Source organism: Anolis sagrei, chromosome 5 (assembly GCF_037176765.1).
Source record: "Anolis sagrei isolate rAnoSag1 chromosome 5, rAnoSag1.mat, whole genome shotgun sequence".
Lineage (NCBI taxonomy): Eukaryota > Metazoa > Chordata > Lepidosauria > Squamata > Dactyloidae > Anolis > Anolis sagrei.
Window position 1 is genome coordinate 19,658,185 of NC_090025.1, and position 22,010 is coordinate 19,680,194.

The 22,010-nt window shown below is 40.8% G+C and overlaps 1 protein-coding gene across 5 annotated transcripts in view; it reads left to right on the forward strand.

Moving 5' to 3' along the window:
• The window catches only part of AFF1 (ALF transcription elongation factor 1), a 182,109-nt gene that overhangs the window by 136,904 nt on the left and 23,195 nt on the right, over window positions 1–22,010 (forward strand). For 3 of the 5 annotated variants that reach the window (XM_060779266.2, XM_060779267.2, XM_060779269.2), the window contains 4 exons: window positions 10,806–10,866; window positions 10,993–11,030; window positions 15,281–15,440; window positions 20,484–21,416. In XM_060779266.2, the coding sequence (XP_060635249.2) occupies window positions 10,806–10,866; window positions 10,993–11,030; window positions 15,281–15,440; window positions 20,484–21,416 (1,192 nt within the window). The remainder of the gene's footprint in view (window positions 1–10,805; window positions 10,867–10,992; window positions 11,031–15,280; window positions 15,441–20,483; window positions 21,417–22,010) is intronic. The other 2 variants (XM_060779268.2, XM_060779271.2) reach the window with 2 other exon arrangements.

Below are 22,010 nucleotides of genomic sequence, written 5' to 3' on the forward strand. Positions count from 1 at the left end.
GAAACATTTATAACCTTTCCATTCATATCACAAGCTTACTCATTCTTAATGCATAACATGCTGTCTTTTGCTATGCTTCTGTTGTAAATATTTTCTGCTACTTTCAGTACACTTTCACTTATTTATTTTTTGAGCTGAATTGGTCTTTGAAAGCAATAATCTTGATTCTGTGTAAACAAGCGCTATTCATAAATTGGTTTTGAGAATGTGTGTGACTGATGCTTACAAATGTGTGGAAGATTGTATCATCCTGTATGAGCGTGCCCAATTTTAAGATCTTTAGGCTTTCTCTTGGTCCCACCAACATCACAGATTATAGAATTCCCTTCCCCAACACACATTTTGGTGCCTCAGATCTGTTTCTGGGTTTGTTTGACCAGCTGATTCCAAGAATGACATAGTTTTTTCCCCCTATCTGAAACATTTATAGTCTTTTTTTGAGATACAGTTTTTGAGATACAGAACATATGCCATCTACCAGTCACCATCTGCTTGCCCTTAGAACATCATAACCACATGTAAGAAACTAGAGCAGATGCGGTCTGTCCAATACAATTTTATGAATCAGCACCCCAAATAACTCCAGGAACAGGCCTAAAAACCAAGACACCAAGTTTTTTTGTTATTGTGCGGTGAATGTAGTGTTTTAATTACAAGCAGTCCCCGAGTTACAAACATCCACTTTACATAATTAAGAAAGGGGGTAAGACAGCAGAAAGTGAGAGAAATTTCTTCCTTGGATTGAAGGAAACCCCATTCCTGGAAGCGTTATTATCATGGGGAAAAGCTGACAAGCAATCCTTGTTTCCACAACAAGCCAAATTTTCCAAAATCCAATTATCACAGGGACAGAAAGTGAGGTGAAATCTTCTGAACAGGGGCACAGGTTCAGAAAAAAAATTACAGGGTGTTAACCCTTCCCTATGCTATCCAAAACTAAAGCATATATTTGTTTGGCTGGAGTTATGCTTAAAAATGTACCTGTTCTGATTTACATTCACATTCAGCTTAAGAACAAGCCTACAAAACCTATCTTGTCCATATCTTAGGAACTGCTTGTATGTTGTGGCATCGAATTACTGCCAATTTGTAAGCTGCCATGAGCTGCCTTTGAGCTGAGAAAGGCAGGATAAAAATGCCATAAATAAATAAATAAATAAATAAATAAACAAACAAACAAACAAACAAACAAATAAATACTATATCATGTTTTCAAAACATTGTAGGACACATGGGGTCCTACATAATGAGAAAGGCAAGCTATACAGTAAGATGCCCAGCTTCAACCACATTTCCATGAAACTGGGGATATGACAGAATGCCATTGAATATTTTCACTTCTGGTCTCAGCATATCATAGGAATGCATTAGAGCACTAAGAGATTTCTGGAAAGGAATCCTTTTTAGGAACTTGCTAGGTCTTCCAGTGCAACTCTCCAGTAATATACAAGAGTTCCATGATTATGGATTGATTGAATACATACATATAATATGATAAATCATCTAGGTTAGACAAAAAATAGGAGCTGTTAAAACTCAAGCTACTGAGGGACACTCTCCCATATCCTTCTCAGTTGCATCTGTGATGGTGGTGGATCAATAGAATTATAGAATCATACAGTTTGATGAATCATCCAGTCCAACTTCCTGCCAAAAAGCAGGAAAATGGCATTCAGAGCATCTCAGATAGAACACCCTCCCCAGATCTGTTTCCTGCTGCCCCAAAGGGTAGGACCAGGCCTAATAGCTTTCAGTTACAGGAAAGTACATTTTTGACAGTAAACTTGGATTGCAACTGCTATAACTCCCAGCCAAAATAGCAAGTAGTCATGGATTGTGAAATTTATTGTCCAGAGTATTTGAAAAGCTACCAAATAGTTTATTCTGCCATAAAAGCTTGGAAGCAGGTTGTTGGAAGATAAAGTAAAGACTGAAGCTACATTGGAAGCTGGAGCGAGACATTTAGGACAGTATTTATTTTATGAGTCATTGAATCCTGAACCCTTCCAGGTCTTCTCTATTCCTTCAGAATTCTCTTAGCATAGAATTCAATACTTGTGGGTTTTTGACTTGCAATAGTTTTCAGGGTCTGTGCTTAGGATTCTGAAATTTAGCTTGTGCAATATGATTGGGCATTTGTAGTGTGTGCGTGTGTACAGGTAGGAGGCAACCTGAAATGTTAACATTTTTTTCCAGGTAACTAATAATTTTTTTAAATGCATCCTCATGTGGTAAATAAGAAAAAGGCACAACCATATATTGTGGGTCTTTTTGCATCCATCTCATCAACTGTGTTTGTATCTTGGCCACAGAATTTTATGGAGTATTTTTGCATGCTAGCAGCTAACATTCTTGGTAGATGGGTAAGCTGGTTGCAGATGAGCTAAAGTAATGAAGCTGTAAATTGTCACTTATGGCTGAAATTAGGTGTTCCCAGTTCATAGAATCATAGAGTTGGAAGAGACCTCATGGGCCATCCAGTCCAACCCCCTGCCAAGAAGCAGGAATATTGCATTCAAATCACCCCTGGCAGGTGGCCATCCAGCCTTTGTTTAAAAGCCACCAAAGAAGGAGCCTCCACCACACTCCGGAGCAGAGAGTTCCACTGCTGAACGGCTCTCACAGTCAGGAAGTTCTTCCTCATGTTCAGATGGAATCTCCTCTCTTGTAGTTTGAAGCCATTGTTCCGCGTCCTAGTCTCCAAGGAAGCAGAAAACAAGCTTGCTCCCTCCTCCCTTTACTATACCAAGGGCCCATTCACATTAGAGAATTATAGTATTATTATTCCACTTTAACTACCATGGCTCCATCCTATGGAATCCAGGGATTTGTAGTTTAAGGAAGGGCACTTGGAATTTTCAAGCAAGCAACAATCCCCAGTATTCCATAGAATACAGCCATGCCAGGTACAGTGGAATCATAGTGCCAAATTGTGTAGTGTGAATGAGCTCCATTGTTTGCACTCTTGTAGAAAAAAAACATAAAGTGGATAAAATGGGTGGCTATCCCATGGACCCCAGTGGCCAGTTTTGCAACCTTCACTTGCTGCTCTGTAGATCACTGTCGAAATTGGTGATGGCAGCATAAAAACACAGCTGTAAAAACATATTTCAAGGCAATGTGGAATTGTGGCAATTTGTGAACTTGATTTTGTCCCCTATGCCTTTCTTTTACTCAAAATGTTAATTTAATTACAATGGACCCTCTGGATCCAAGGGGGTTCAGTTCCAGGACCCTATGTTTTGGGAAAAGGATGACCTCTGAGATCATAACCTTTTGGAAAACCAGTATCTTCAAAGGCTTTTGGAAGCGTGACCTTTTGGAGATTAATTAACATTCACACCATTTGGAAAATCATAAACTTTTTGTAAAGTATGATCTTCCTGAGAAGAGCTACAAACTTGTTTGAGTGAATCACCTCTTTAGTAGTAAAAATATCCACTTGTATTTATGCAGGACAAATTAGGTTTCTCAGTTATTAGACTGATATACCTGGTTATCTCTTAGGCACAAAGATTATGCCATTGCACAAAATATATAGCAGATCTTTAGAAGTGTTATTTCAGTTGCCCAAAAATATCTATTATTCCATAAAATATATTTGGTTTGAAATCATGCTCTGAAAAGACAAAAATAAGTAGTTTTTGTTAAAAAGTAATATAGTTGGTTTACTCACAACCTTCATGTATTCAGCATGTAGTTACATAAGTTGTCAATCCAGTTACAGATAGGTTTTAAGTAGTTTCTCTGTGCAGATAACACAGGGCATCTTTCTTATAATCAAACAGCAACATCTTTACATTCTGAGAATTGAATGGAGTCTGTCTTTTGAAATGAAGTCTCAGGTCTGAGCAGTCTCAGATCTGATCATGTAGTCTGCTGCCCCTCCCATAACCTCAAGAAACGCAGAGTAAAGGAAGATTGCATACCAACACAAACATATACAATACAGTAAACAATCTGAATTATATACATAACAAATCATTAGTACAGGAGGTAGAAGGTTGCTATTTCCAACAGTGTGCGGATGCCAAAAAAGGGAGAGTGATTGCATCCCATAATATTAAGTGGTGATGATGTGCGCTTGGATGTTTCAGAGTGTCTGTGTTCACATTTATTTATTTCGTATCAAAAGCATTGCATACATTAGTATAAAACTGATAAAAATAGAAGAGCACAGGCAGCTAAATATTTTTGACCAAAAATGGGTGACAGCAATGGCATTGTCTGTAGCCTCCAACAATTCTTCCTCTGTACATGAGGCTGGGCATAGTGGACAAGCATACAGATGCGGAGTTTGTTCTGCGCCGCAGTGACACAAGGTGTGGGATTTTTCTAGGTAGTGCCATTTTGCCAGGTTGTCTTTTGATCTCCCAACTCCACTTCTGAGTCTGTTCAGGGACTTCCAAGTTGCCCATTCTTGGTTTGGCCCTGGAGGAAGACACTCATGGGGGCCATGCAGTTGGGGTTTCCTGGTTTAACTGCCCAAAGGGATACCCTTGCTGTTGCTGGGGGGATGCCAAGAGGAGTGGTAGTTCTCATGGATCTTTTCCTTGATTTGACTCTACTGGAAGGAGGCTGGTAGCCATGTAGTGGATGGCTTTCACAGTATTCAATTTTATTTCTCTCACATTTAGCAGCAACTTCCCTTTGCACATCGGGGGGGGGGGGGGGAGCAATGCCAGCTAGCTTGTAGAGTTTATCAACAAGAGTAGGTTTAAGACATCCTGTGATTATTCTGCATGATTCATTCAATGCTATGTTCACTTGCTTTGCATGGGCAGACTTATGCCAAACAGGGTAGGCATACTTGGCAGTTGAGTAAGACAAGGCTAGGGCTGATGTTCTTATTAATTTTGGGTCTGTACCCCATGTGCTGCCAGTAAGTTTCCGCAGGATGTTATTGTGTGCAGCTACTTTGTGCTTGGTGTTCAAGCAGTGTTTCTTATATGCTAGTGTTCAATCTAAAGTGACACTGAGATATTTAGGATGGAAACAATGTTCAAGCTCTTTATCCTCCGAGGTGACTTTCAGTTTCCTGTTGGCTTCACCATTGCTTAGGTGGAAAGCACACACTTGTGTCTTGGCAGGGTTAGGCTTCAGGTGGTTATCTTTGCAGTAGTCAGTGTAAATTGTGGATCCAAATCCCATGGTTCTGGAGCCCAAATTGCTTGCATTTTTCTTTGAATCATTAGCCTTTGTTAGCTGCCAAAATTAGGCTGGGGGGGGGGGGTCAATCTGGCAGGTGGGTTCTTCCCTAGTATATATTATAGATCCAGTTTTTTAGAAGTCTTTTTGCAATTAGTACTAAAGAATATATTTTCATCAGCAATTAATAAAAATGTCCTATCAGGCTGCAAAAAATTGAAGAAGTTACCGTTTCCCAAAGACTTGTGCATAAAGAATATAAATCTCTTTTGGACTACAAACTCAGTTATGTCTGGGTCTCGTGTTTGTTTGTTTGTTTGTTTTTAATTAATGAGAATTCAGCTGTAATGGGTGTGTGTGTGTTTGTTGTTCCTTACAATGGTGCTCTTTCTTTAGCTGCGCCTCTTTCTTTTCACACGCACGTGACCGTCTCAAAGCCCAGCCACCTTGAGTTGTTCATGTCACAAAGCGTAGCAGACTGAAAACAAGCAGCACTTGTGTGGCTTAATTAGAAGCTGAAATCCCTCTGCATCTGTGTGCGCAAATTAAGCAGGAAGCTTCGCAGAGCAAATGGGGGGGTTCCCAGAGGGTTTTTCATTCTGGAGTTCAGCCCTTCAGTTTAGCGCCTGGCTTTGCTGGCATGGAAGTGCGTCTTGTTGTTGAAAAGGGCAGGTGGTGAGTTCATTCTCTTTGGCTAGGCCTGCTTGGAAAACACACTTCTTCATTCAGTTAGGGTGCTCCTAATCTTTAATATTTTAGGGGCTATTCTGTAAATAAATGTTTTTTTCCCCCTTTAAACAGCTTTATTTCCAAAGATTATTGCATGCTTTCCCTCCTGCACTTTTTTAAAAAGTCACTTCCAAAATAGTCCAGAATCCAAACATCTAAAATGCGAACAGCCACCAGTGCCCAGAATTTGTCATCTCAGCTGAATTTGTTGATAGAGCTGAATATGAAATGTGAATTGGGGCATTTATTGAACAGTATGCTTAAATAAATAAAAAAGATGGAAGTGGCAATATGGGTTTTAAAATTAAATCTATTCTTTTCCCATAAATGAATGATCGCACATCAGATGCTTAGTTAAGTATGCAGTTATTGTTTGATATTCATGATTGCTACTCAGGAACAATTGTGCCATTATTGCCACAATCGTAACTTCCTCCCAACCTACTTTATTGGATGGATGGAGAAAGTCCATCCATTCCACTGCTGACCGAAGCATGTGTGAATATCAAGCTTGGGGTGTTGCAGCAAATTGGAACAAGAGAGATTGGTTAGTTAAGTATAGCTGTCCCTCCATATCCACATATTCTGTTTCCATGGATTTGACCATCCATAACATGAAAAACGTTTTTACAAATTTTCAAAAAGCAAACCTTGATTTTGCCATTTTATATAAGGTCCTCATAATGCACTTTAATACTGACTTAGGATGGACTGTGCTCCCTCATTTCTCTCCGAAAAATCCTATCCTAGTTATATTTTACCTTGTTCACGTCAGCATTTTCAAGTTTAATCTATTACATTTGGCCCGGCCATTTTTAAAATTGTTTATGTCACTATTGATTGTTTTTTTTTGTTTATGTGATTTATAGGATTTGTTTTTTATTGATTGTTTATTGATGTTGTGCTTATTGATGTTTTGTTTGATGTACTTTGGGCTTGGCCTCATGTAAGCCACACCGAGTCCCTTGGGGAGATAGTAGTGGGGTACAAATAAAGTTTATTATTATTACTTAGTAAAGGTAAAGGTTTCCCTTGACATTAAGTCTAGTCGTGTCCAACTCTGGGGAGTGATGCTCATCTCCATTTCTAAGCCAAAGAGCCAGCGTTTGTCTGTAGACATCTCCAAGGTCATGTGGCCAACATGACTGCATGGAGCACTGTTACCTTCCAGTTGGAGCAGTACCTATTGATCTACTCACATTTGTCTGTTTTTGAACTGCTAGGTTGGCAGAAGCTGGGTCTAACAACAGGAGCTCACCTCGCTCCCCAGGTTCGAACCACCAGCCTTTCAGTCAACAAGTTCAGCAGCTCAGCAGTTTAACCTCTGAACCACCAGCAAGTTAAACCATTTTACTGCACCATTATATATAATGGTACTTGAGCATCAATGTATTTTGGTATGCACTGGCAATCCTGGAACCAAACCTCAGCAGATATCCTAGCAATGGCTACTGTATAGTTAGCTAAGTAGCTGATAAAGAATACTGGATGACACCTTAGAGCAGTGGTTCTCAACCTGTGGGTCCACAGATGTTTTGGCCTTCAACTCCCAGAAATCCTAACAGCTGGTAAACTGGCTGGGATTGCTGGGAGTTGTAGGCCAAAACCAACAGGTTGAGAACCAATGCCTTAGAGTTCATTAAAACCTTTTGCTCAGCAAGTGTTCTTCTTGTGTATACAGGAAAAGCTGCGACTTGTCTGTAAAGTTTTAACTGTATCTTTCCTCCCTACTTGAAAACATCACTTTTGTGCTGTATTATTAATAGTCTATCCGGAAGCTATTAATAATATGTCAATAGAGGCATTGTGTATCTGTCTATTATTCTGGGAGAAACTCTTCATAAAATAATGGAAAAATAAATGGTCTCATCTTTGGATAATAGATGTAGTCTTCCCACATAATGTCATTTTCTTTTGAATGGGAGTTTATTTTGGGCTCAGACGTCTTCATCCTGGAACGTAATAGTGCACTTCAATTTCTTTTTAGTAATAAATTGGTTGCATGTTTCATAATGCCGTTGGTCCTTTCATGTAATATTACTTTTGTGTAATCTTGAACCCTGTTTTCCTTGCCTGAAACGGTGTCTTGAGCTTCCTGCTGAAGCATACCATAGAGTTGCTCTGGAGGATGTACAATTGCTTAAAGAGAACACGTCTCTGGGTATTTAAAGAATGAGCGTCTGGCAACTGAGACTTGTTTCCACCATTTTATTAATTGGGACTCCAGCATCCACATTTTTGCTATCCATGTTGGTTCTGAAACCAAACAATCATAGTTTGCTTTTGGTCTCTCTTTGTAGCTTTCCAAATTTGTCCTGTGTGCTTCTGCTTGATCATCATTAGTTTTTTGGGGTTTTTTTGGCAACTGTGTGCTTGCTGTTGCATAATACTGTATGAACCAACATTGTAGATAGAGGGCGAAAGGAGACATTCATTTTGAGAACCTTATTATTAGCCTTCTGTAAATATATGTAGGATTGCCCTCTGGGGTTTGTGGTTATGCTGATAATAATCCCTTGATAGAGCTCCTCCTTTCAACATAAGGGAATCCATTGTACACCACAAATGCCGAAGGTCCAGAATTCATTAGCTTTTGTTTACATTAACTGGGGCTTAACAAGGGGCTGATTGCATTGCCAGCAACTGTGCCAGGCACCCTGCCTATCCCACAGAACTGTGCCGGCTCATATGGTTTGAGGGAAACTGTTTTCCTAGGATGGTAGGTGTAACAATTGGAGAGCATCCAAAGGTAGCTCCATGGCTAAGAGACAAAGCTGTGAGACCAAAGTCCCCAATTTAGATCCTAGCTTCAGCCATGAATTCCAGTTGGGTGGCTTATAATAGGAGGAGACCATAACTCAGACATTGCATGCAAAAGGTTGCTGGTTAGTTCTGTTGTATTTCCAGGCAGGGCAGGAAAAGAGTACATGCTGCTAGATAGTGGGCCAATGCTGTTCCCGAGCTCTTGATTGCCAGTCACTGATGAATTTCCAGGAAAGATGTAAACAAGTGTAGCAAATAGGCTCAAATACAATGCCAGTTCCTGGCACATTGTGGTGAAAAGTAAAGTACAACCCCCCATATCTGCAGGACTGATAAATGCAGTTACACTTACCCATGTCCTGAGAAAATGTGTTCTCTTCATGAATTTTTTAGATTACCTCTACCATTTCTAGGCCCTCCAGCACAATTCTGTGGTATGCATACTTAGATATTGACTATGGAGTTGTGCTGGAGGACTTAGATATGCTAGAGAGATGTCATCTACCATTTTCTGGGTCCTCTAGATTGAGTGTATGGTATGTTTTGACTGGAAGATGGGGCCTAGAAATTGTAAACCTGCACACAGATTAATAGTGGAGTGCAAATTGGAGTGCAAGGAACAGAAAGGAAGGAAGAAAAGTTAGAAAAGTTCTTAACTGGCTTAGAAGCCAGTTCTTCTAGAGGCTTCACATGGACTTGGTTATCCATCACTTACTCCATTTGGCTCTCGAAAGAACTATTTGTTTGGCATCAAACAGCTGCCAGATTCCCTCCCCAAAGCAGTCATACATCAGTGCCTTCAGAAGTGGCTGGATGTACTTTCTGAACAAAATTTGTGGTGTGTAACTGGAAAAATAAATATTTGCCATTGCAAATTCATTTGAGTCTAAGAAGGATAACATTTAGGATTTTTTAAAAAAACCCTCTTGTTTTACTGTTATCAGAACAAGAACAAAACCAGCCTCAATTTTATTCTTGTATGGCAACATTTTCAATTGTCTTTACATCCTTTTCCACTTAGCCCAAGTTTGTTTTTAGAACTTGTTTTTTTCTGTTTTCATCCATGTTATATGAACCCTTGTAATCTTTAGGTACTGAGGTTTGTAATAAGAGTTTGTGTGAGTGCATGAGAAAGGGGAGCTTGTCCTGACTTGAGAGAGAGCAATTGGCGTTGGCTTTCCTAGTATGATTACAGTGTGTGTGTGTGTGTGTGTGTTTTGAGGTCTGGGGGAAAGTCCTGGAGCAACAACTGCAGAAGTTGCTGAGTAGATAGAGAGAAAGACCCTTCCAGGAAGGCTCCCTTGCTTCTGCTTAATTTTCTTTTTTCTAGGCATCCTCTGTCTATTCTTGTTCCTTGTCCCATCCTTTTCTTACTCCTCACAACCAATGCTTCCTACCTTTCCCTTTTTACTTTCCTTTCTAATCTTTCTCTTTTCTTCTTACTGCACATTCCAAACTTCCCTCCAACCCTTATATCCTCAGCACCATCCCAGATAATCTATATTTGCTTCTGTAAGTTGGAGACTCACTTTTTAAAGAGTCAAGCTGGTTCAGCCTGGCCTTTTTGCTATGCAAAAGTGCAACCAATATTTAGTACACAACTTTTTCCAGCAAAAAGTACTGTGTACAGACCACGCTAAGCATAAAGAAGGTGTTCACCCGACTAGTGAATGGTTTCCAAGCAGAGTGTATTTGGAGGGCATATGTACTTAATCTTTGGAGGTGAAATTGAGTAAAAGGTAAAGGTTTCCCCTTGATATTAAGTCTAGTTGTGTCCGACTCTGGGGGGGGGGGGGGTGTTGATCTCCATTTCTAAGCTGAAGAGCTGGTGTTGTCCGTAGACACCTCAAGGTCATGTGGCCAGCATGACTGCATGGAGTGCCATTACCTTCCTGCTGAAGCGGTACCTATTAGTGTACTCACATTTGCATGTTTTCAAACTGCTAAGTTGGCAGAAACTGGGCCTAACAGTGGGAGTTCACCCCAGTTCCTGGATTTGAACCACCAACCTTTCAGTCAGCAAGTTCAGCAGCTCAGAGGTTTAACCCACTATGCCAATTGAGTACCAGATCAGAAATGAATGATGATCCTGGAATTTTGAAATAGAGCTTATGATATTCCAGTTTCAAGCTTGAAACTGCATTGATCACCTCTTTTTCTTTCAGAACATTGCGTGAGGATCTTGAGATCAGTGACAGTGAAGATGGTGATGATGACCAAGTCAGTGTGTGTATACAAAACTTCCAGTCATATAAAATGCGCAAAATACTCATTTTAATCTCTCTCTGGTCTGTATTATTTTCTAAACTAAGTCAACTAACTTCTTCCATTTTCTTTTTTCTTAAATATTAGGTTTCCGATAAGCCATCTTCCTCATCAACCCCTCCAAGGTACAGTTTCTTTGGCAAGAGATGCCAGTAGTAACCAGTGTGGCAGGTTGATATTGATGTTTTTATGACTGGGGAAACTTCCAGCAGTTGGATGACTGCACCTCCAGGAGAGATAATGGGCCATCTCTGGGAGGTCTTTCCCCTCCAAAATCAGTTGTGATTTTGAAACACAGTGGAGAAACTAAATGGCTACATTACCTCATTACCTCTGAGGATGCTTGCCATAGATGCAGGCGAAACGTCAGGAGAAAAATTGCCTCCAGAACATGGCCATATAGCCCGGAAAAACCTACAACAACCCATAAATGGCTACAAATGGGCAATTATACCTGCTGGAGACTTATGAGGAGTGTAATTGACCCATTTTCAATCAAAACTGGGATTCAGGGAGCCTAAAATGTCATGGAGGCGATAACTTTGTTGCTGTATGCAATTTTGAACCACACTTTTGGAAGGAGCTCAGTCTGGGTAGTTGAATGGCAAGAGGGTCAGACTAGCTAAGCATTTTACAGATTAGATGGGCCGGTTGGTTTCCTGTTGGCATAGATTGACAAACATGGGATTATGTTTCATTGCACTGCTTGACCTTCATATGTTAATAAAAAGACTAAGAAGAGAAAATATTGACCAAGAATGATTGGTTTCCTTCAGCGTGGCTTCTCTGAAAGTAACAGGCTACCATTGTATGTGTCCCACCAATAATTTATATTCAGAAGCATGCACAAATGTTGTTAGATGCTGTGTCAGACTGAGTTGAAATTCTGAGTTAAGCTGAAGAAGGACAACAGGGAGCCTAATTCTCAACATACAAACCATAGTGTACAGCAGTGCTTCTCAACCTTCCTAATGCCACAACCCCTTAATACAGGTCTTCATGTTGTGGTGACTCCCAACATAAAATTACTTTTGTTGTTACTTCATAAATGAAATTTTGCCACTTTTATGAATCGTAATGCATATATCTGATATGCAGGATGCATTTTCATTCACTGGACCAAATTTGGCACAAATAGCCCTAAATTTGAATACTGTATGTAGTTGCTGGGATTAATAGTTTACTTACAATCAAAGAGCAGTCTGAAATCCACCAATGATGGAATTGAACCAAACTTGGCACACAGAACTCCCATGACCAGCAGAAAATACTGGAAGGATTTGGCAGGCATTGACCTTGAGTTCTGGAGTTGTAGTTTATCTACATCCAGAGAGCACTGTGGACTCGAACAATGGTGAATCTGGACTAAACTTGGCACTAATACTCAATATACCCAAATATGAATGGTGGAGTTCGGGGAAAATAGATCTTGACATTTGGGAGTTATAATTCCTGGGATTTATAGTTCACCTACAATCAAAGAGCATTCTGAACCCCACCAATGGGCCAAACTCCCCACACAGAACCCCCATGACCAACAGAAAATACTGTGTTTTCTGATGGTCTTTGGGGATCCTCTGACACCCTCTGGCGACACCTCCAGGGGTCCCGACCCCCAGGTTGAGAAACACTGGCATACAGGAAGTTGGCTTTGCCCTTTAACTTCTAAGGTTGTCATCTACTTTATGGCAAGAGTCTCAAGATCTTTGGACTTATTACGATGGAAAACAACCACACTAACCTTTCTCTGTCATTGGCCCAGTTTGTCTTGAAAACCTCTGCAGTTGAATTTGTTCCTTTCCTGTTTCTCTAAGCCACAAGTCTTGGCAAGAAAAGAATGGCCACCTTACAGTCTTCTTAGTAAAAATTATTAGTGAGGCAGCAGCCAAAATCTTGTCATGTTTTTCACTGTGGTCTGAAGTGGCTTAGCAGTTCTTTATTATTGCTGAGAATTTTAGAATGGGGTCATTACTGTTCACCTCTCCCGTTTCTCTCCTCCCCTTCTTGTAAAAAGAAATCAGGGCAGCCTGCCCACTTGGGCTGCCCTAGGGGTAACCTTGCAAACTACTGCCATGAGATAGGTTAAGCTGAAAGTTAAGAGTCTGGCCCAATGCCACGAAATGAACTTCACAGCTGTGGGACTTTTAACTTGCACATTTCCACCCTGACATCAGCGAGTTTTTTTTTTTTTTTTTTGAGATCCCAGTTCACAGATACATTAATTCTTGTCTGCTTCTGTTTATATTCATGAGGCTGAAACTTACCATGGAATAAAATTCACAGTTAGTATTTCAGTTTTGGTACTATATGAAAAATTGATTGATTGGCTGGCTTGATTTGATTGACTGCATCAAGAAACCAGAATTCTTTGGGTAATATGCATTTCATTAAAAATATAAAAGATGGACAGTAAAATGATTAGAAGCTCTTTCAAGTAACCTTGGTCTAAGCCAGTGGTTCTCAACCTTCCTAATGCTGTGACACCTTAATACAGTTCCTCAGGTTGTGGTGACCCCCAACCATAAAATTATTTTTGCTACTTCATAACTGTAATCTTGCTACTGTTATAAATTGTAATGTAAATACCTGATATGCAGGATGCATTTTCATTCACTGGACCAACTTTGGCACAAATACCCGATATGCCCAAATTTGGCACAAATACCCAATATGCCCAAATTTGAATACTTGTGGCATTGGGGTGTGTGTGTGATTTTGTCATCTGGGAGATGTAGTTGCTGGGATTTATAGTTCGGCTACAATCAAAGAGCATTCTGAACTCCACCAATGATGAAATTGAACCACACTTGTCACATAAACTCTATGACAAACAGAAAATACTGGAAGGGTTTGATGGGCATTAACCTTGAGTTTTGGAGTTGTCGTTCACCTACATCCAGAGAGCACTGTGGACTCAAACAATGATGGATCTGGACCAAACTTGGAATGAATACTCAATGTGCACAAATGTGAACACTGGTGAAGTTTGGGGAAAAATAGACCTTGGCATTTGGGGGTTGTAGTTGCTGGGATTTATAGTTCACCTGCAATCAAAGAGCATTCGGAACCCCACCAACGATGGAATTGGGCCAAACTTCCCACACAGAAGCCCCATGACCAACAGAAAATACTGTGTTTTTTGATACTCTTTGGCAACACCTCTGACACTCCCCCTTATGACCCCCCCCCCAGGGGTCCCAACCCCCTGTTTGAGAAACACTGATCTTAGCCATTTAGACCTGAGGATGAAAACAACAATTTTGGATTGAGTATGTAGATAGTAAAATATGCCGGGGGGGGGGGGGGGGGGAGGGAGGAGAGAGAGAGAGAGAGAGAGAGAGAGAGAGAGATAAAACCAAGGTATTCAGCCTGTGATTTTGTTGTGTTGAACATTGTGTACCTAAACACAAAATATCAGGGTTTTTTTTTTCCTTTTCTGATGCTGTCCCTTATCTGGTCTCATTCACTTTAATAAAAGTGCAGAAGTTTTATCATTGATTGAAATAAATACTGTGAAATGCTGCCTCATTTAATCTGTCTAGTTGAGATGTTTCAAACAGTGAATTAGAAACACAAGGAGAGCCAACCAAGAAAACAGGGAAGGAGGGAGGCAACGGAATAAGACTCTAATCTGATGTATGTTTAGCTGAACTCCGTCAAGGAAGATTGCAACTTAAAAAAAAAAACTGCAATGCACACTGAAAGCAAATGTTTAACTTTTATAATTGCGAGAAGAACAACATACTGTTCTACTCCTTACCAGAAATCTCTAAATTGCATGTAACAGCTATTGTGTGTTTGCTGTTTTAAATCATGTGTTAGAGGCTTTATCATAGCCGTCCATGGAAAATTTTGCAAGGGTGACCAATAGCAGTGTGTCGCAGGTTTCTTGCATCCCTGCAAACAAGAGGAATCAGTCCATAAACTTTTGTCATGGAGGCAGTAACTAGACTGCAACAGGGTTCAGTTAAGCTTGGGAATGTTCATTTGACTTACTTAATGTAGTAGAGATAGAAAACTTATACTTGTAATGTTGTTTGAATTGTGCTGCTACAATATGTCTGGAGAGGGAGGAAGGACAAACAATCAAGTATGTCTAAATTAATTTCATATTTAGGTTTTCTTGATTTGTCTCTCCAGGTTTTTAAAGAAAGGCCCCTTTTCTCTTGCTAAGTATGCTTCCGTCCATCTGTCTCTCCCCCCAACCATTTTGTGGGGAAGGGAATTGTATTTTGTCTTTCAATGAACAATGACAGGCTATTTTAGATGATGCTGGCTGAATAGTTCTTAGCAGTGCTGTGTCAGGTGGAGTGGGGGAGTGCGGAAAGATGATCCTTCCCTGTTTCTAATTTTGTCTCATGGTATTGGCTTGCAGTGCCCCACCATCGCAGCCGGAGAGCGTGGCATTGGCACATTCCAGCAGCCCAGAGTCTGGGAGCACGAGCGATTCAGACAGTTCCTCTGACTCTGAGAGTGAGAGCAGCTCCAGTGACAGTGAAGCAAATGGTCCCCCAACAAGAACCTCCACACCTGAGGTACGGCGTCCATGTTCTAAGTCTGTGAGTTGTTCAAAGTGCATTGCCAATGCAGAGCTCGTCTTAGCATTTGCAGTCACCTAAGGCATTGCTTCTTAAACTGTGGGTTCCAAACCCAAATGGGGTTCCCTTAGCTCAATGTTGGCGTCACAAAAAAAACTGGCAATAGTAAAAGCCACCCATTTACACAACTCTATTATCAACAATGTTCCGTGTTTATAGTGGATTCTGCAGAAAATGCTTCAGCTGTACTTCATAACGGAGAAATCAGCCTGTTTAGTAAGCCATTCAAATGCTGATATATTATCAGTAAATGTTTGATTTTTATACCTATTTTATATACTGATATACTTGGGATCATGTAAAAAATTATCCAGTGGAAAGTGACCATGAGTTGAAAAAGTTTAAGAAGTCCTGGTTGAGATAACAGTTCTTGGAATTGGATGTTGTCACTCTGTCATACTGTGCTATCAGCCCTTTTGCGCTGCTCTAATGTCCTGCACAGTGCATTTTGAGCTTGGGCGTTTTACTTATGTCATTCTTTCTGCCATGCACATGACACGCTCAGCACATGTCATTACGGCCAACTCATGAAAGCCTCTCTCAACCAGTTCCATCAGGTCTCATAGTGGGAAATGTGCAGGCAAGGCTGCAATATAGCCAATCAAAACACACTTTTTGGGGTTTTTTTTATCCCACCTTTATCCCAATGTAGGTGAATAGAACCTGCCCAGAGTGTATTTAATTCATTCTAACAATTGTAATACAATTTCTGGAAAAATGCCCAGGTGCCGGTCAATTGAGTAGGACCTTTTCATAGATGGCATGATAAATCTTCTAGATCAGTGGTTCTCAGGCTGTAGATCCCCAGATGTTTTGGCCTTCAACTCCTAGAAATCCTGATAGCTGGTAAACTTGCTGGGATTTCTGGGAGTTGTAGGCCAAAACACCTGGGGACCCACCGGTTGAGAAGATAAAAAAAGCCATCTTCTTCCAGAATACGTCAGGGATGGCTTTTTTTATCTTCACTTTATCTACCATTCCCATTTGGGCCAGATTTAAAGATCTTTGCTTTTTAAAAACTCATTGGGAATAGCTGTTGAGGGAGGCCTAACTTTTTGGTACTTTTTTATCTGTTTTACTGTTTTCATGTGCTCAATAAGGGATTCTGGAGGCTCCTGCTGTGTATTTTGCCTGTTGTAGGCAGGCACACACAGGTACACATAGTTGTTTGCATAGAATCTTTCTATTTTCCAGCTGATATATTATTGTATTGGTTATACCAGACAAATTGCTGCACCATGATATAAAAATATTGTTTTTTTCTCCAGCCTTTTTTCACCATCCCCACATTGCTGGTGTTATTTTTTAAGCCTCCCAACTAGGAAGAGGAATAAGCATGCTCCATTTCCATTATATTCCATTTCCATTTGAGCCAGTGAGTTGGTTACAGTTCACAAAAGAAGAGTGCTCCATTTTTCGCAGTGTCATTTTTCACAGGGTAAAATAAAACAGCCTTTTCTGGAACACGATGAACTGTTGTTCATGAACTGTAGACTTAGGGAAATCCCATCATTCTTTAGTTGCAAACCAAAGACAGAAAACTTAACATTGATAAAATGGGAATTTCTATTAGGTATTTCAGTAAGAAATTCAGAAGTTCCCCATCTAAATTCTATTTTGATAAATGGATGGAGAGTCTTTGTCCTCTCTTGTTTTGTTTATGTATCAGTACCTAAAAGACAGCCCAAATACCCTAACGCCATCAGACTCTTACTCTGTCTGATTGTGGAAGTTAAGCAGGGTCAGCCCTGGTTAATATTTGGATGAAAAACCACCAAAAATGTCAAGTGTTATAGGATATATTTCAGAAGAAGGGACTGGCAAAGCTACTCCTGAGTGAGTATTCCTTGCCTAACAAAACCATTCATGGGTTAGTATAATTTGATAGGTGACTTGAAGGTATACACACATGTATAAAAGTTATGCGTTGTGACTTTTAAATTTTGGGAAGACAATATTGAACTTTGCCAAGAATCTGCCTAGAACATTTAGCCTATAGGAAGGGCTCTTCCTTCCTGATTCATCTTTCTTTCTTTCTTTCTTTCTTTCTTTCTTTCTTTCTTTCTTCTGAGACGTGGCTGGACTAACTGTGGTTTCACTTGGCTTGGCTTCATGGGTTTTGGAGGACTCCGTTGACCTACTTGAAAAGGCAAAATAGGAGAAAACACTGAGTGTTTCATAATCAAGAGCAGGCCTTTTAGAGATTGCTTTGGGAACAAAATTGTTTTCTACGTCATTCATTACAGTATTAGGCTTGGTGGCATGTTAAGAAAAGGAACCATGGATTGGTAAAAATCTCTTTTTGAAATTGTTTTAATTAATCACCTCTAGACCATGTAGCTTAATTATTACAAATTATGTCCAATGCAGTTTAACGTTTAAAGGATGTGTGTGCAACCACATGACAGTGGGTTTTTGATACACCAAAACTTGTCTGGGCTGGGACTCATATCTCTGAAATTTTGCCCATGCAGTATAATCCATGCATATAGGAAATTGTTGTGCCAGGGCAAGTATTTTAACATAATCCTCTTCCTGACCTATTTGTTTTGTATTGTTTACTGTTTAAGAGACAGAATGTAATACATGTGTTCTGATATGAAGTTTTGATCTGGAGAACCTAATGCTTGTTGAAAGGCTCAGTTTTAGCTGACCCTGCTGCTTCCATATGTGCCTACCTACAACAGAAAGACAAACAGGAGCTGCCTCCAGCATTTCTTATTAAGAATGCATGTACACCAAAACAAATAGACGAGGGAAAGACAGATAAGCCTGCTTAACCCTGCTGTGTCCAATATCTTTGAAATGCATAGAGCAGTGATAGCGAAACTTTTCGAGACCGGGAGGGGGGGGGAGGCGAGTGACAGGTGAGCGAGCAGGCAAGCAACTTCTGGCATCAAGCTATAAGTCTGGCCAATAAAATGTTAGAAAAGTGAAAGCTGGTTAAAGAAAAAAGTCAACCCTGGGAGCATTTTGGAAGAAACCGTCAAGTCTCTAGAAGACTGAAAACGTTTGTTATGCAAGAGTTGCCTGACCTGGTCACATGTGCATATTGTTAGCTTTGAAGAAACATTTGCTGAAACATGTTGAACTGGTTTTCGTTTTTCATGATATAAGGATTTCCCCCTATTATTTCTCCCTCTGATACCATATTTTGTGTTAGAAAAGTAGTGCCGAGGAACACAACTACTATGTATAACAGTAGGCTTTGTGTCAGAAGCACTCCCTTGCCCTCCCCATATATCTTACCTTTCTTTTTTCCATGGAAGGGAAAACACAAAGACACCTGGTTCTTCATTGGTTTCGTTTTGCTGTTCTGTTTTTGCCATGAAGCTGTTATCCTATTGTGCATGCCACATTACCATAAACAGTTGTGCGAGGGCTTGCACTTTCTCTGAGGATGAATAAGTGTGGTCCTTAGTGAAGCCAAATGTTTAGCAAGAACATGCTTGGGGCCCATCCAGACAGCCCCTAAAACGCACATCTTCTCACTTCTTTACATGGGATGTCCAAATGACACCACACATAAAAGTGAATGGTTTTAGGACAAAACAGGAAAAACCTGCTTTGTCCCAAAGTAATTTGACACCTGGAAAGGCCAGGGTCATGCCTTTGTGTGTGGATGAGGACCAGGGATTGCATTGTGCAACTTCCAGTGCCCATCTACACAGCTGTCTCGGGTTTCTTCAGTTCCTGGAGCCCAAGAAACGCAAGTCAATCCCCACTCCCTCCTCAAACCCCTTTAAAAAGCCTTTAAAAATAAAATAACTTACCCAGCCACCATTAAACCGGTGCCGGAGCTCTCCTGGTGCATAGGAATGACATGCCAGGAGAGGGGGGACAACGACCAGGAGTGATTTTCCTCCTCTTCCTCTTTCTCCTGGCACGTCATTCCTATGCAATTGCTCCTGGGTTAAAGGGCCGTCTGGAACGACCCTTAGTCTTTTGTGTCACTTTCAACATGATGGATACAGAGCTAAGTAAGGATTAAACAACAAGCAAACTGAATGCTATAGCACCCATTCTCCTGTTGATTGCTCTGCTGGTGGGATCCAGAAGACTATTAGGGTTATCACACTAGAGAATGAATCCACTTTAAAACCAGTTTCTGCCTCCCATAGAATTCTGAGATTTATAGTTTAGTTAAATGCTCCTCCCTAAACTACAAACCCCAGAATTCTCCAAGAGGCAGCAACTGGGTTTAAAGTGGATTCATTCTCTAGTGTGATGAATTGGCAAGTTGTGTGTCTTTATGCTAAAAAGTTATAGGCTCCTTTGCAGGGCCATTTAATCTTTAAAGCTGGAGGCAAGCTGGGAGGAGATACTCTCCCACATTCAGAAAAAGAAATACTATTCACATCAGTTAGAGATATGATAGTTGTATGGGTAAACCACCTCAAAAAGAGGAAGCATTTGTATGTCCTCCTGCATGATTGTATGGTCATCTTCCAAGAGATTCTGACAATAGAGTCATGCTGAAGAACCTAGATATTCACGGAGAGCTGTTTTCTTAGGTATACAAATGATGGGTTTTTATTGGAGTACTTTCCATTTTTGTGAGGTCCTGTGCCTCTCACCCCTGTGAAAATAGAGAGCCTACCATAGAAAGTTTCATTTTAGGTTTGTTTACCAATCGAGTTACAGCAGGGCACAGAAGCAAGGAAGACTTGAAGGCTGTAAAAGAAGTTGCATTGCACAAGATCTTCGTAAAGTACAGCAAGGAAGGAAGAGTACAGTAGATGCCATTTGGGAGAACAAGAGACTTAAAGATAGCAAAAAGCAGAGAAACTGGGGAAATGAAACGTTGTGCCTGAACCTAGGATCACAGAGAAGTTTCTCAGTGGGCTTTGCCTTTACTGGTTCTTTGGCTCTCGTTTAGCATAAAACATAACTTAAGCCCTGTGGAGGAATAGGAATGGTAGAATGTTTCATTGAAATCTTTCTTTGGGCACAAAATTGATTTTGCCTTTTCCTCCACAGCCCGATCCACAAGCATCCAACCGATGGCAGCTGAAAAACTGGCTGAGACCCAATGAAAGTGTGCTTGAGGATGAACATAGCAGGAGCAGCCTCCCGGAGGGCAAAGGACAAGAGAAAACTTTCAGCACTGGGAATTGCAGCAGCAGTAGCAAGAGGGAATGTCCCTCTCCAGCAGACAGTCACTCCAAAACTGGCAACAAACCTCCCCGGCCTGGCGCAGAGGTACACCTACCTACCAAGTGGAACTCCCCAAAATCTCCGGTGCACACAAAGGAGCCTTTCCACCAGACTGTGGGAAGCAAACAGCCCCGTAAATCCATCAAAACCACGGTATCGGAGGAGCCAAAGAGAAGCTTGACAGTAGAAAGTGAGCCCCCTGGCCTATACGGGGCCAAGGACCAATCTTCCAAAGACAAGCCCAAAGTGAAAACAAAAGGGAGGCCCAAGCCAGGGGAGAAGAAGGAGCTCAGACCGACTGTGCCAGAGGCCTCGGAAAAAAAGAAGCACAAGAGTTTGCACCAGGCTACTGTTAAAACATTTTCAAACCGTGATGCTGCAAAAGACAATGTGGTGGACAGCACCCAGGGTCAGTTGCCCCTCAGCCCCTTAAGTGAAAGCCCCAGAGTTACTGCCACCAGCAGAAGTAGCAGTGGCACGAAACGCTCTGTTGTGGTAAGAGAGGACATTCACAAAGACAAGTTGCTCTTGCCTATCAGGGATAAGAAGTTGCTCTCGCCCTTAAGGGATAGCTCCCTCCCTCCCTCACTTATGGTTAAAATTGAACTTGCTCTTCTCTCACGGATCCCACAACCGTCTGGGAAGGGGACCGGTCCCGAAAGGCTCCAAGGCAGAGGGAGCCACAACACTATGAGCAAGCAGGATGTAAACAAGAGGAGCGTGGATATGCCAAGCAAGTGTCTCCAAAAGAGGAAGGTGATTATTCCCTCCAGAAGATTTCATAATTTTTTACCTTTTTTATAGAATTGGAATCAAAACCTAAAGTTTAAGTAGAATCTTAATCATGCTAAAATCAAATAATGTTAAAACATGAAAACAGATTCAATGATTGTTGGGGTTCATTTGACTCAGTAGGTTACAAATTGGAGAGGACATAGGAAGTTTGCAGAGTTATTCCTAGTGTTAAGGTGTCTAGGAAGTGAGGACTGGACACAATTCATAGTGGCGTTGTTTCGGATTTAAGACATAGCTTGCAAACAAGAAGAGTGTTGTATCAAAAATATTGTCTTGCTTTACAAGAGCGTATATTGAATCAGATCGGTTGAAAATGTGCAGCTGTTGAGCAAATATTTTCAAGTACAGTCAGTATCATCTGTTAATGAGATGGCTTTAACGGCAAGTAAACAGTTGTTACTTTAGTAGTAAAATCGAAGCATCCCTTTAGTGATTGCTATTTGGCTTTGTGAGAGTTGATTCCTTTGATTTTTACAGGATATTCTCTGACTGTACTCTTGAGCCAGTCCTGGCTCAGATGTTGGCATTTTTTCTACTGGGGTTGTATGGATAAAA